Genomic DNA, 16,114 nt, shown 5'->3' with positions numbered 1-16,114 from the left:
TTCCGAGATGGCTAGGGTTGTTGTTGCTGATGGGGTACGGACCCCATGGTCAATGAGCCTCTGTGCCAACCTCTTGGCACTATCGAATGTAGTGGGGTTTGAGGCTAAAACATTCCCCTGAAATGGACGCACCAACCCCCAGATGTACCTCTCTATTTTCTTTCCCTCCGTGTGAACCATGTTGGGACACAAGGCCACCAGCTCGCTGAAACTGGTGGTATAGGAAACTATGTCGGAGCCCTTCATGGTTAGGCTCCATAGTTCCTGTTCCAATTTCTGGATTTCGCCCCTCGGGCAGTATTCTTCAATCATTAGCTCTCGGAGAGCTTCCTAGCCTATAGCATTTGCCACTACCATAGATAGTGACTTGACATGGCTATTCCACCATGTCAGAGCTTTTTCCTCGAAGGTGCAAGCAACGAACTTAACCTTGCTCCCTTCTGAACAGGAGCAAGTTTCGAAGACCGATTCGGTCTTCTCGAACCATTGCGAGAGGGCAATGACTCCGCCAGTCCCTTTAAAGGGCTTTGGCTTGCAGTTGGTGAAGTCCTTGTAGGAGCACTCTCTCGAGCGCACGGGGGCTTCACCGTGAGTAGAATGAACAGGTGTTCCACCTCCGGTGGTACTTGAAGAATGATACCGAGCCATGGTTGTTGCCACAGCCGCAACTACTGCAGCATTTAGAGCTGCTGTATCAATTTGAGGAGTAGGTGGTGGTGTTGGAGTTATCGAGGGATTACGTCTCGTTGATCGGCGCGGAGGCATCTTTCAACTAAAAGTTTACAAAGATGACGATATTGGTAAGAATAGAGAAATTTATGAGAGTGGCTCATGGACTAACTCTCCGTAGCCCAACAACACAATTGAATAGTATGATTGAATGTAGATCTAGTACTTATAGATGATAGCATTTCGATATTAAATTCCATGATATTAGATATATGTCAATTATACTGGTATTACAGATGTAACAAGTTCGGGAAAAATGACCTAGGAGTAGGTCTTACATCAAACCGAGATGGGAAAATGTTGACAGAACTAAGACCAAATCATGATTTAACAGATCTAAGGTCTTCACAAAGATAGGAAATTAAACTAGAGTTTTTACATAAACTAAGCTATATCCAAAAGAGAAAGTTGAGTAGACTCTATCTACGACGAGAGCCACTAGAACGAGTCCTTGATTCTGACAGACGACGCTCCATGTCTCTCATACGCCTTTCTATCATTGCCTGTCGAGCTCGAAGTTCCCTGACTTCAGCTCGGGTTTCAATAAGTTCTCTCTGCAGAGCTGCATTATGGATCTGAGTCCTTACATGAGCAGACTCTAGCTGACGAATGCATACCGTGTTAACGCCAGAGTTGGCGTCAATTTCCACGATTCGGTCGATGGCTGCTCGACCCTGCTCGGTGTTCCGAGCAATCCTACGGACCATGATGGGTAGGACTCGGTCAGCTGAACCTCCCTCGCTTAGATTGTAGAAGCTTCGGTCCCCATTGTAGGGTATGGGTTGACCCTGTTCCTGACTCCATATGTTCAAGTTCGTGGCCCACAGAGGTGTGAGTCCTTGAAATGCTTGGTGAGGGTTAGGATTTGGGTTTGGGTTCTGAGCCACTGGGGGCAGGTTGTTGACTTCTGGCTCTGAGTCAGAACCATCAGAAAAGCCTTCAGCGTGGTGATCATCCAAAGGGATTGGATGATCATCTTCTGGCTCCTCATCAAGCCATCCCGCATTGCCTTCGTTCGGGAAGTACGGGTCTCCAGGGATATGGAATCCAACCATGATATCTACGCGAGAAAAGGGGTATAAGAAATAGCTAAATAGACGTACTAATTAGATAATTATAAGATGATCTTTATCAGTTACTTCAACACTTGCGTAGTGCATAGCAGTCATATGTAACCAAGACATGATAGACCTTTGAATAAGTGACCCTAACTCTAAGCCCACAAGCAAACAAGGAACAGGAAGTAAAGCAAAGATCACAGATTCTAAGTCTATGACATCCTAGTTACATATAACCTTAGCGTATCCACTCTGCAACTATTGACATACTAATAAAGACCTTTTTAGTTTGCACATAAGTCATTATAGTAACACAAAAAACTCCTATAGTATTTTAAGTTTATGTTTTGTTCTAATGTTTTCATTGTAGTCGTGTTGGTAAGTTTTTAGACTTGTTGCAACCTCACAACCACCCTTAGGCACATGCTAGTCACTCCTCGGAAAAATATAGTTGATCAAGCTATATTATTCCCAGGGTTGACCATATGTCTCTAAGTCTAATTGTGTTGTCCAACAATCGTAATACTTTTGTTCTGTCCTAGTGACACTGATTTTAGTATGAATGCAGGTATGTATACTTAGTTAAGTATTTTATTATTTAAAAGTATAAACTCTTGGTCAGAGTATTTTTAATCCCGTTGTGTTTATAGTTTGTATATATTTTATGGGTTGATATACTCGATTCACTATAAACAATGCTCTGATACCAATCTGTCACACCCTAAAACCGGAACGGCGGAAACGTTCGGGGGTGGAGGACGTCATGTACAGTATCACAACAATGCATAGTAGTAAACAAGCAACAACATCATCCATTGCATTAATAATATAATTCAATACAACTGTGTTCTATAAAGTTATAAGACACCAAAAATGTAAACCAAAATAAGAGATGAGTCTTGTACGAGCTCCATCTTCTCAAAAGCCTGGCATCGGTACCTGTCTACTGATGACCTCAGAATACAAGTTATTTTGAAAGAGTTTATCAGCTTTAAAGCTGGTGAGTTCATAAGCATTTTAGTGTCATTGTTTGTATGAAAGTGTTGATATGTACTTGATGTATAAGTTTGTAAATGTTTGTATCTCCTAGAAAATCCTATATTTTCCACTAAAAGTAGCCTTTTACCAAGGCATCAAATGAAATGTATGTTTGTTTCTTGTAAGAGTGTATATTTTCCCAAGTGTGACTATCATTAATCAAAATATAGTTTTACATTACCTTTTTATGTGAAAAGATCACAATGTGAAAGCAATGGGGAAATAATAAAGTACTGTAGTGTTGTATTATAGTAACTACTGCTGTACTTTCTACCTTAAACCAATTGATATTTAAGGTATGATGTGACCTGGTTGTACCATACTATCGACTAATAACACGACGATGAAAGACGCCGGAAGAAATGACATTTGGCACCCGTAGACTTGCAAGTCTCACTGTAGCGAACAACAAGGTGTAGGATAGTCAATCCAGTATAGATCTATACACAAATTCCCGCTCTCCCTCTAGGAGATTATGGCTACAAATCGAGCCATGGCAGGTGATGACATGCCCCGAACGACGGTCCACATTTATGTTATTGTATAATTGTATAATTGTATATGTAATGTATGTACTAGTTGTATTTTATGTTCTCTCTGTCTAGTATGTATGTATGTTCTCTTAGTTTCTCATAATAGTATGTTCTCTTGTATAATGTATAGTATGTACTAGCTGTATTGTATGTTCTCTCTGTCTAGTATGTATGTATGTTCTCTTAGTTTCTCATAACAGTATGTATTGACTCATGTATGAACTAACTCTTTGTATGTTTCATTGTTCTTGTAATAGTATTAGTAACTTCCTAAACTATACCTATTATAGTTTACTAGTAATGTTGTTTGTATGAATGAACATGATTGTATACCCTTGCTACCCAAAGGTATTGAACTGAATGAAGGAACTTTTATATCTATATACATATACATAATATATAACTAAGATTCAAACGACCTTCGGACAAACAACCGATACCCTAAGTCCACAACCAAACAAGGAACAGGAAGTAAGGTGAGCTATCAGTCCTAAGTCCTTTCAATCCTATTTATATAACTATATCTATATAGATACACATTTGACAAAATATAAGTTTAAAAGAGTTTAATAAAAGTATTTAGCATGTAAAAGAGTTTGTAAAACGATTTGAAGTAGTTTTTTTTATAACACAGTTTGAAAAGTAAGAAATCCACTTGCTTGGTAGTTATTAATCACATGTGATTGATATAATAACTATAATAATTCAACTTGTATTCCCCCCATAAAAGCATTTAAAATCATTTAAAAGGTTGATTAAGGGGTATGAAGTCACCTGTAGTGAGTGGTTTGGATGAACGTATGGTATAGGATGCTAAGTTGTCAAGTGAAGACTTGAACACACACACTGATCCTATTTATCATATAAAGACACATATATGTATCTAATTAGTGATTATAACACTAATTAAGCAAGTAAAGACACCCTAAAACATGGAAAACACTTTGGTTCCAGTGTTAGAAGGCCATAAGGTTGCGTCTAAGGGTTATATGGCTTTGCTTTTGAGTTTACGGTCCAAGAGTAAACTCTCCATGAGTTTACGGCCTAGGGTTTGCGGCCCTAATGGGTTTACGGCCGTAAACCCATGGTAACTTCTACCATTTTGACATTCAAGGTCCTTAGTTCAAGTTGGAAGGGTTCTAGACCAAGTTTTAAGCCTTAGGAAGGAGTGATGGCTAATATGCACCACTAACTAGTGTTTACGGCCCAAGGTGTTTGCCTTGGCCGTAAACACCACTTGTTCTTGGTTCTTTTGATGTTTAAGGTCATATACTCTTCATGGAAGTGATCTAGACTTGATTCCAAGGCTTTGGAAGGGACTAGGGCTCATATTGCCCCCTTTATTAGGGTTTACGGCCCAAGGAGATTGCCTTGGCCGTAAACACATTATGATCTTGTGTTCTTGATGTTTTCTAGGTGTAATCTAAGTGATTCAAGCACACAACAAGCTAGGGTAAGAGTACTTACAATATAGAAGCTTGTAAGGGTGTTTAAAGTCCAAGAACACTAGTGTGTGTTCTTGGTGTTCTTGGTGAAATGAAGAACACTTGAAGATCTATCAAAATGAAGAGATTTCATGGATGAAATCATGTACAATCACTAGATGTTGTAATATATCAACTAATCAAGGAAGGAAACACTTACAAAGTTGAAGATCAAGAAGAAAAATCGGATGATACTAGAGAGAGAATGACTTCTAGGCTTGAAAATGATAAAAATGACTAAAATGGCTAAGTGTCATATTTATACCTTAGAGTTTACGGCCATAAACTCCATGTTATGGCCGTAAACTCCAAACTCTTGGAGTTTTGAGACTTAAATGTTGCACAAATAACTCTAGAGTATACCTCCTATAATTACCTCTTGAAGGTACTAGGCTTAGAACACTCAAACAGACTCAAAACAGTGCTAAAAGTTAAATAAGTCTGACTTAGATTGAAGTGAATGGTTGCATAAGATAGATTCACAATAGATGGTAGGTGGCAGTGGTAAAAGATGGTGGGGTGACAAGTGGGTGGTGGATGGTGGTGTTTATGGTGGGTGGGTCGGTGGTGGTGATGTTGATGGATGGGTGATAGCGGGTGGTGTGATTGGCGGTAGTGGCGTATGGTGATGCTTGGTGGTGACGGTGGTGGTAGGTGATGTGTGGTGATTATGGTAGGTGGGGATGATGTTGGTGGGTGTTAGTTAGTGGTAGAGATGGTGGTGGTGGTAGTGGGTGGTGAGTGAGGTGATGATGATGGGTGGTGGTTGAGGCAGGTGGTGGTGGATGTGATGGGTGGTGTTAGTCGTGGGTGGTGGTAGTGGGGGTGGCGAGTGGTGATGGTGGTGGGTGATGGTTTTGGTGGGTGATGGGTGTGGTAGTGATGGGTTGTTAAAGCGGGTGCTGGTGGTGATGGGTGGTGGAGGTGAGTGGTGGGGGTGGTGATGGTGGGTGGTGGGTGGGGTGCTGGTTACGGGTGGTGGTGGTGGGTCGGTGGGTGGCGGTGGTTGGTGGTGAGGGTGGTGGTGATGGGTGGTAGTTTTAGTGGGTGATGGATCGGGTGGTGGTGGTGGTGGTGGGGGGGGGGGTAGAGGTTGGTGGTTGGTGGCGGGTGGTGGTGATGGTGGTGGTGGTGGGTCGTGGGTCGTGATGATGGATGATTGTTGTGGGTGATGGTAGTAGGTTGTAGGTTGTGGTGATGGGTGGTTGGTAGTGGTGGTGGGTGGTGTGTGGTGGTGGGGGTGGTGATGGTGGGTGGTGGTAGTGGGTGGTGAAGGTGGGTAGTGGTATTGGGTTGTAGATTGTGGTGATGGGTGGTTAGTAGTGATGATTGGTGGCAGGTGGTGGTGGTTGGTGGGTTGTAGGTGGTGGTGATGGGTGGTGGTGGATGGTAAGTAGTGGTGGTGGGTGGTGGTTGGGTGGTGAGTGGTGTTGGTTAGTGATTTTTTTAATTGTTTGTAATTATTTTTTGATTTATATGAATATTATTTTATAAACTTAATTAAAAAAAATTAGATGGTCTAAATTTGTTCTAAAATGTTCTCGCAATAAGAAATGTTTTCGATTGAACACTCCTATATATATATATATATATATATATATATATATATATATATATATATATATATATATATATATATATATAGACACACACGCACACATAACAACAACAACAACAATAACAATAACAACAACAACATTTGACGTTACAAGTTCAAACATTTAAAATATACATAAAATAAGTTGTTGATCAATCCAAATATATTAGAAAAAACACAACCATAATTTTACATCAATCCAAGTATATTAAAAAGAAACATAAATAATATCAAAGCAAAATATAGTTTTAGATTAATACAAACATATCAAGATCAAACCAAATCAAGGATTTTAAGACTTTGGAGTTTCAACTGCATCACTCTCACAATCACTTAGTACATAAAATTCACTATCAACTTCGTACTCGTCAAAAATAGTCTTTCTCGTCAAATTCGGTTTTTAACAGTTTAGTATAACCGTTTTAATCGGGTTTAGAGACCGACTAGTTCGATCCACAATGCATTTAACTCAATAGAGTTTAATATACTGTATCATCATCATTGTACATTCCATACATCTCTAAGACTTTTTTCTTACGCACCGAACTCCACAATGTTTAGTGAAACATTACAAAAGCTAATTTATAATATTTAAGAATTAAAAAACTTTTTCTTTTTTCTCATTAAAAAGTTCAATGTCCATTGAACTACAAATGAATTAAATGTCAACCTGACATCTCATAATGATAAAGTTTATCTATTGAATAATAATTAGACTTTTCACCTTCTTTAAGTCTCTCATTGAGAGTTTTTAACCATAAAGGGGTAGTTGAAAAAAATATTTATCATTTTAGTGCCCTTTCAAAAATATTTACCAAAATGGTATTTTTCTCATTTTCTTTACTTTTTAGTTTTCTTTTCAGTTTTTTTATTTAAATATCTTGTTTTCTCTTTTATTCACCTCTTTATTGTTTTTTACATATATATTTTTTAAATGACAACTTTTATTTTAGTTTTTTTTTTACCTTTTTTTACTGTTTTTTTTTAAATAACATTTTTTTTAATCTTTTTTTTCCTGTTTTTTTTAATATCTATTTTTCTTATACAACCTTTTTATCATCAAATTTTCGCCATCAAAAATTAAAAATACAATATATTTTAAGGTGGAAACACTCCAACGTTCACATACAATATTTTTAAGGTAAAAAAAAACAAACAAAACCTCAACATTGTTTGTTAAAAAAAACACCACAAAATAAACTCCAACATTGTTTAGTACAAAAAAAAAAAACATCACAATTAACTTGAATTTGAACCCGTAACAAATCCTTACCTTTAAAAAAAAAAGAAAAAGGAAATAACCACAACAAATATCATAAAAATATTTTTTTAAACTACCTTGGCATAGACGGGCATTGTTTTCGATTATGCCCCGGTTGCCTACAAATTCCACAAAGATTGAAATTTCTTCCTTTCTTTAATATCCATACCGAAAGCGATGTCCATCTATGCCAAGGTAGTTTAAAAAAATATTTTTATGGTATTTATTATGGTTATTTCCTCTTTTTATTATTATTATTATTATTATTATTATTATTATTATTATTACTACAAATTCCACAAAGATTGAAATTTGTTACCGTTGCAAATTCAAGCTAATTGTGATGTTTTTTTTTTTTTTTTTTTTTTTTTTGTAACAAACAATGTTGAGGTTTTCTTTGTTTTTTTTTTAGCTTAAAAATATTGTACGTGAATGTTGGAGTTTTTGCACCTTAAAATATATCGTATTTTTAATTTTTGATGGCAAAAATTTGATGATGTAAAGGTTGTATAAGAAAAACGGATATTTAAAAAAACAGAAAAAAAAAATTAAGAAAACTGTTATTTAGAAAAACAGTAAAAATAGCTAAAAAAACTAAAATAAAAGCTGTCATTTAAAAAATATATATATAAAAAAACAATAAAAAGTAGAATAAAAGGGAAAAAAAGATATTTAAAATAAAAAAACTGAAAAGAAAACTAAAAAGTAAAAAAAAATGAGAAAAATACCATTTTAGTAAATATTATTGAAAGTACACTAAAATGGTAAATATTTTTTTCAACTACCCTATTACCGTCAAAAACTCCTCTCATTGAACTCTCAATTTTGGATGTCTCTGTTTCAACTTGAATCCTTATGTTAACACAAATGGCGATTGAGCTACCATAGGCTTAAATTTCAATAAAAAATGATTATAATTGCAAAATGTGAAGCAAAATAAATAAATAAATAAATAAATAAAGAGTAGAAATGGACTGCTCTAATCTTTAAAACTTCAAACTGATCCATGAATGGCCAACGGTCTTTAATACAAGACAATTTATTATAAATGCCTCTTAAGATGGTTCTGTGTGAGTGATCTCCTTAATTTTGTCCAAACTTGGAACCCGTGTGTTACTCGCAGCTTGTGTATTGGCAGAAGGTTTCACTTTCAGCTTATTCCTGTACACTTTATATGCAAGTCTTTTAAAAACTCTAAACTTCCAAGTTCCTCAGTGATTTCTCCACCTGATTACAAAAGGGGAGATGGAAACATCTCAAACGTTTCATCTTACAGATGCTATTTGGAATATCTTCTAATGACGCACACTTTTTTAGGATCAGCTTCTCTAAACATTCTAATTGCCCAAGATCCTCGGGTAACTTCTCAAGGAGTCCACAAGATTCAAGATCTAGAGATTTCAGATGTTTCAGCATACAAATGCTACCTGGAAGACTCCTAATACGTGAAGAAAACAAGTTTAGCTTCTCTAAGCATACTAATTGGCCAAGCGCCTCGGGCACCTCCTCAAGAAGCAAACAAGATTTAACTTTGAGAGATCTCAAACATTTCAACATACATATGCTATCTGGAAGACGTCTAATGCCTGTAGACAACAAACTTAGCTTCTCCAAACATTCTAATTGGCCAAGATCCTTGGGTAACTCTTCAAGAAGCAGACAAGATTCAAGTTTGAAAGATCTCAGATGTTTCAATAAACATATGTTATCTGGAAGACATTTAATGTCTGTGGACAACAAATTGAGCTTCGCTAAGTATTCTAACCGGTCAAGGTCATTGGGTACCTCTGGAATACAGCCCTTCAATGTAAGGTGCCTTAGGTGTTGTAAACCACAAATGCTTCCAGAAAGACACTCAAGTTTTTTGCGAGGCTGAAGATCAAGATAAACAGACTTCTGACCATTTCCGATCGGTAAGGGATCTTCTTCAGAATAGATACATGTAAACCGAAGCTTTGGCAAATTGTCGTGGGAGTACCTTTGGGATTCATGTAGCTCCACAGTCAGCTCTAACTTAGATAAAGAAAGAAGCTTAAGCGATTCCAACCCTTTCACAATCAAAAAAGATTTTTTAAACTTTGAACAACCAATTAAGTTTAAATAGACGAGCTTTCCTAGACATCCATCGGGCACATGAAGTTCTTTCAAATCATGACATCCTTTAAGATCTAACCTCTCGAGATTACAAGTCAGCCCAAGGTCTAGGGTCCTCAATTTTGAATAACTAAGGTCGAGGAACCTCAGCTTCTTAAGTACCTATCATATGCAAAAAGAAGAAATGCAAGATGACTATTGCTGTATGTACTAACAAATAGATGTAAAGTAACCATTGTACCTTTTCATCTCCGCTTTCCCAAAGGTTTGTGATCCTGCTTCTAGGCAATTCAAGTCCAACAAGATTATTTGCTCTAAATGTTTGGGGTAAAGACCGAAGAGGGTAACCCTCCCAACTTAGAAACTGTAATGCATTTGAAAAGTATTGTTTAGCTTGATCAAACTTCCAATCACTAGGAGAACACTCATTTTCTCTCTCAGAAACCAGAAGAACTCTAAGTTTCTTCAGGTTTCGAAGGCCTTTCATAACGATTTCAGGACGCAGTTCCACCTGCTCGAGTCGTATGCATGTTGTTGCTTTAGTACCCTGTAATCCAAAATTAAGTCGTCACAATGAAACCAGTGTTATAACTAATGAAAATGTGTTCGTTTTTTCCATGTTGCAAGTAAATTTGATACTTACCATATCCTCATATAATAAGACTTCAATTTCCTCGCGATCCCACAGTCGGCTGTGTTTGTTGGGCTTGCGGGGGTGAGTTCGTTGAACTAAATTCCTGCCCAATTCTTCTATGCTATCATGCATAGCCAAACGCTGATTTGAAATAGTTATGAGGGATTTTTGTTCAAGAACTGATAAACCATATATAGCATGTAATCCACAGCTTTCAAGTATTCTAATTGCATCCTCTTTCTGCAACCCCTTCATGAAACATGCAACATCTAGAAATATTTCCTTGTGATCATCCTCTAGGCTGGTATAGCTTATTTCCAATTTTTTTAGAGTTTCTTGACACGGAATCTTTTCTAGCCTTTTTAGTGCATCTACCCATTCAAGCTCTTCTTTACCACGCAGAGAAGAACCCAAAACTTTGATAGTTAAAGGAAGACCAGCAGCATAATGTACAACTTTTAGTGACAGCTCTTCATACCTTTGCATTGGAGCATATCTCCCAAATGCATACCTATTGAAGAGGCTAATTGCTTCCTCCTTTGACAATAAGTTGACATCATAAATCCTATTCACTGAGTGTGCTTTCAGCACTTGCTTGTCTCTTGTTGTAATGATAATTCTACTTCCGTCCTTAAACCAATTCAAAGCACCAGCTAACTCCTCAAGCTGCTCTTTACGATCCACATCGTCTAGAACAAGAAGCACTTTTTTAAAGCGCAGCCTTGTTTCCATCATAAATTTTCCATCATGAGAATTATGCTTGTTTCCATCTTTTAATACATCTGAAAGGACTTGTTGTTGCAATGACAGTAAACCCCGTGGTGTTTTTGAAGCTTCCCTCACGTTCTCAACAAAGCTTATACCTTCAAATTGGAAAGATACTTTATCAAAAATAGCTTTGGCCAAAGTTGTCTTTCCAATGCCCCCCATCCCCTTTATCCCGATCATGATGACATCATTGTTCAAGCCAATCTCTAAAGACGACTCCAGATCTCGCATTCGGGATTCCATGCCTATTAGATTTTCATCATTGCTCAAACGTATGGCACGTAACTTGAGTGAAACTTCTCCAACAATTTGATCGATGGCTTCAGCTTCATGCCTGTAGATTAAAGAAGATTCAAGTAGCTTGCTCAACAGCCCACATAACCAATGAGTTTCAGGTCTACAAACAACCAAATTCACATACTAACAGCATACGCATATTTCATGTTTCATCTATCTGACTCAGCTTTAAATTAGAATTTGACAATACAACATACATGCCAAGATGAACCTATGTTAGAAATACCCAAATGAAAGACTAGTAATGCAGAGATATGATAAAGGAATTACCCATTAGCAATCTCTTTCAGATCCCATCCTACCAGATTGCCTGCTTCTTTCAGAGCCTCTTTCCATTTCCCAGCCTGTTCGCTGGTGTTATGTTTGGCGAAGGCTGCTCCAACTGGCCCACTTTGTCCGCGTACGTCTGTGGGCTCCACATCATAAAAGAGTGGGTAAGCTATCTGTTCGATCGAATCCTGGCACTCCATGATCTTCGCAACCTCCTTCAAGCACCAAGACGAAGATGCATAGTTTTTGGAGAAAACAATGATAAAGAGCTTTGACTCTTCGATGGCTTTAAAGAGCTCATCGACCTTTTTTCCTTTCTCGAGTTCCTCGCTATCCTTGAAGGTGTGAATACCTTGTCGTGTAAGAGAAGCGTAAAGATGATCAACAAACGTCTTACGCGTGTCTTCACCACTAAAGCTTAAGAACACATGATACTTAAAGATCTTCTGAACGGATGATGATGAGGCGGAAGACGCCATTGAAGGTTTTCTTGATAAATCTTACATATATTGAATCTTTATTATGAGGAATTTTACGCAATAATTGCAAAGAAACTAGGGATCGGATGTGAACCTGCAGACAATCCGATCTCAATATTCCCTTTGGGATAAGAATGATATAAAGTACACATCAACGAACTTTCTAAGAGGTTTCAAATGCCTCACCAAATTATAATAAGAAAAAAAAAATTATTGAAATCCTCCTTGTGTTTGTTGAAATTTTTCATTTGGTCATTCTCTTTTCAAATTATAATAAGAAAAAAAAAATTATTGAAATCCTCCTTGTGTTTGTTAAAATTTTGCATTTGGTCATTCTCTTTTCTTTTGCATTTAAGCATTTAAATGATGGGATAATGACTTAAAAGGGTAATATATTTTTTAATTTGTATATATTTGGTCACTGACTTTTTTTTCGTTTACATTTACCCCTTCAACTTCTTAAACTATACACATTCAGTCCTTATGACCGATTACTTCAAGTTTACCGGGAAAAATGACTTAATTGGGTAATCTATTTCTCATTTTGTACACATTTAGTCATTAATATTTTTGTACACATTTAGTCCTTAAGATTTTTTTTGTTTTAAAATAAGTCTTTTTTGTTTTTGTACTTATTCAGTATTTATGAATGATTTCTTTAGGTTTTTCTCACGACATCTTATGTGGGACAATCGTTGATGAGGTGTTTGGGACTGTTAATGTTTATGTCCATCGCGATCTCGACCGCTTGGTTGCGTAGGTCTTGTCGTTTGGCTTAGGTCTCATGTTCTGAACGTCGTAACTTCTTCATACGATATCAAATTATAACGATCTTTATATCCACGTGTTCGTTTTTAGAGTCTACTACAACTTTCGCTAAGATTACCCCTGTTAAAATGTAATATATTTTTACTTACGATTTTATAAAAAAAAACATCCATACATGCATTCATAAAAAACGTATGGATATAAAGATCGTAAGTAAAAATATATTACTTTTAATGGGAGTAATCTAAACGAAAGTTGTGGTAAACTAAACTACGAACGCATGAATATAAAGATCGTTAAAATTCGAGATCGTATGAAGAAGTTATCACGTTCAGAACACATGACCTAAGCTACCATGTAGTTGAGATCATGATGGACATAAGCATCAAAAGCCCCAAACAACTCATTAATGATTGTCCCACATAAAATGTCGTGAGAAAAACCTAAAAAATTCGTTCATGTAACACCTTGATCTGGTATGTCTTGGAAACCCTCAAGATTTCATTTATGACAATATTTGGCCCCTCGAGTATGCTGGGCGTACCTAGGTGTACGCTTAGCGTACTCTGCATGATCGATCGCGGAGAAGCCTCACGTACGCTGGGCGTACGTAAGGGTACGCTGGGCGTATGCGTCAGAGAGCCAAAACCCTAATCTTCGGACATGAGGCCTATTTAAACGATCTTAAGTCCCTTGGACTTAACCCCAGAGAGCCTCCATAGCCTTAGAGTGTCCTTGTACCCCAGAGAACCTTGTGAGATCATTCTTGAGCTTAAAAGAGTGCATTTGTGACCTTTTTGTGTTCATTGCAAGAAGAAGAAGTGGTCAAGCAAGCTTAGATCGTATAGGTGCTTCAAGATCCTGCATCAAACTCATCTTACAAAGCTTCTGGAGGTAAAAAGCTTGCACCTTTCCATCTAAATCCTTAGATCTAGCTAGGGTTTTCTAGTTTTGCCTATTTGGTTGGTTTTGGACCTCTCTTGATGAGTTAAGCAACTCCATAAGATGAGGATGGCATATCTGAGGTCCCTTGGTCATTTAGAAGCATAAAAGATGGGATCTTGATGGATGTTTTGTTGGATTAGTGTCTAAGCCCGTAACTATATTTGGTAAGTACTTGACCCGGTTGTGCATGGTCCTTTTGGGTTGCCTTCACCATAGCAACTTGACAGGTTGATTTATATAGAGAGAAGAGATATTATTATATTAATATGTTATAAGAATAATATATTAAAGGAATAATAATATTATTTTATTAATATTAGTCATAAATTAATTAGGAATTAATTTGGTGACTAAAAGAGGTTAATTGAATAAAGGGGCTTAAACTGTCAAATGTGTGATAGTTGTATTTTTGGGCTATGAATCCTTATGGATATTAGGGTGGCTGAATTTTAGGGTTAGGATATCTTAAATTCGTCCAAGCCTCATATCTAGAAGGATCCTTGGATTGCTTAGGGCCTAAGTTATTCAATTAGGGTTAAGGATGTAACCCTAGTAGCTCATAGTATAAATAGACCCTATGGGTGAGGGAAATCGGCCACTCTTGTAAGAAAGAAACCCTGGAGCCAATTTTCTCAGCTTTCCTCTCTCTCCAAATCATCCTCTTGCTAGTTGGTGTTTGTAAGCCATTAGAGGAGTGCCAATTGTGACTCTAAGCTCCAAGAACAAGAAGATTCAAGCAAGCAACTTAAGGTATTCTTCTAGATCTGATTTCATGTGTTATGTTTCAATTGTTATCTCTAGATCTAGCATTGTAAGCCTTGGAAACATTGCATGTTCAATTAGAGAAACCTAGATCCAAGCATTAGGGTTTGCATGTGCACATAGGAAAGTTCTTATGGCTCAAACCCATCAGTGGTATCAGAGCCTTGATTGATTTCTATTGAATTGATGCTTTGGTTGATTGCTTTTTGCATGGAAAAATCGTTTTTTGTGCCCCTGACTGATGAACTCGACGAGTCCCATAGTGGACTCGGCGAGTAGCCCCAAACTCGACGAGTTCATAATGGAACTCGGCGAGTTCAAGCATCAGTTAGAGTAGATTTCGGGATTTCTTGCTGTTTTGCTTGAGGATAAGTCCTTAATTGTTTTGGGTCATTAAAATCCGAATTTTATCATATATTTGAGTATATCCTTGACCAAACAAAAGATAATTGCCATTTGATTGAATAATAATTTCCTTATATGATTATAATAAATTATTTGAATTAAATTGGTAAATTGTCTTGCAAGTAATATTGACTAGGACAAATTTAGATAATCATTAAATTAATTAGTTGATTTATATTATTTGCTATTTGGTCCTTTATGTTTTGAAAAGTTCAAAACTTGCCCTCAAGTTTTGAAATTTAAGTTTTGTGATTAAAAGTTTAATTTGAATAATTTAAATTTCAAACCCTAGAATTTTACAAGTTTTAAAATTCAACCCTATACTTATAATATTATAAGATTAATATATATATGTATAACTTAAATGCTAGTCTTACCGTTAGTAGGCCTCATTCACGAAGCCAATCTATAAGGGGGGTATAAGGTTATGACCTATAAAATGGCCGTTTAATGGGTGTCCATTCTCACCCACCGCTTCCTTGATTGGTGGAGGGTCGTTAGCCGAACGGGTAGGATCGGGCAAACCTTTCCTCATTAAAAGTATAATGAATCTATATTAAGTAACTAAATGTTTTTACAAAATTCCCAATCTTAGTTACTTTAGGCAAAAAGTGAATTGATGCAATTCCATGAAATTACACTTTGTACCCTTGCTAAGACGTTAATGGAGCGCGTGTGGTTAACCGGCACATTAATTGGGTTCTAAGCAAAGGTGGCAAAGGGTGACTCATTGTTTGTTATAGTTCAATGGAGCGTGTGTGGTTTACCAGCACATTGAATAGGTAACTGTAACAATGAGGGCACCATGTATATTTGCATGGTTATTCACACCCACTTTGTGATCCTCGGCATCCCAGTCACAAACGAGAGGGGCATATCGAGATTTAAACATGCCATTGAAAAGTTCAATGTATCTCAAAAGATCTAGGAGTTTTCAATACATTTAAAACCTAATTTCTTTTCGTTTTTCATGGTGGAGAATTAGTGAATCG

At 36.9% G+C, this 16,114-nt stretch overlaps 1 protein-coding gene across 2 annotated transcripts; it reads right to left on the bottom strand.

Annotated features, from left to right (window-relative positions):
- Positions 1-8,653: 8,653 nt before the first annotated feature.
- Positions 8,654-12,401, bottom strand: LOC145105380 (TMV resistance protein N-like). 2 transcript variants are annotated; one of them, XM_079042499.1, is made up of 5 exons: positions 11,764-12,401; positions 10,438-11,530; positions 10,036-10,341; positions 9,874-9,956; positions 9,617-9,748 (listed from the first exon to the last, which is right to left on the bottom strand). In XM_079042499.1, the coding sequence occupies exons 1-5, from the start codon at positions 12,240-12,242 to the stop codon at positions 9,733-9,735; spliced, it is 1,977 nt and encodes a 658-aa protein (XP_078898625.1). In that variant the 5' UTR covers positions 12,243-12,401; the 3' UTR covers positions 9,617-9,732. The 2 variants fall into 2 exon arrangements, with proteins under 2 accessions (XP_078898624.1, XP_078898625.1); XM_079042498.1 differs by having other exon boundaries at positions 8,654-9,956; positions 11,764-12,399.
- Positions 12,402-16,114: the final 3,713 nt, after the last annotated feature.

This window comes from Lactuca virosa, chromosome 4, assembly GCF_052849685.1.
Source record: "Lactuca virosa cultivar CGN04683 chromosome 4, Lactuca_virosa_CGN04683_v6, whole genome shotgun sequence".
NCBI lineage: Eukaryota > Viridiplantae > Streptophyta > Magnoliopsida > Asterales > Asteraceae > Lactuca > Lactuca virosa.
The sequence above is the reverse complement of the archived record's forward strand: the minus strand, read 5'-3'. Positions and strand labels throughout refer to the sequence as shown.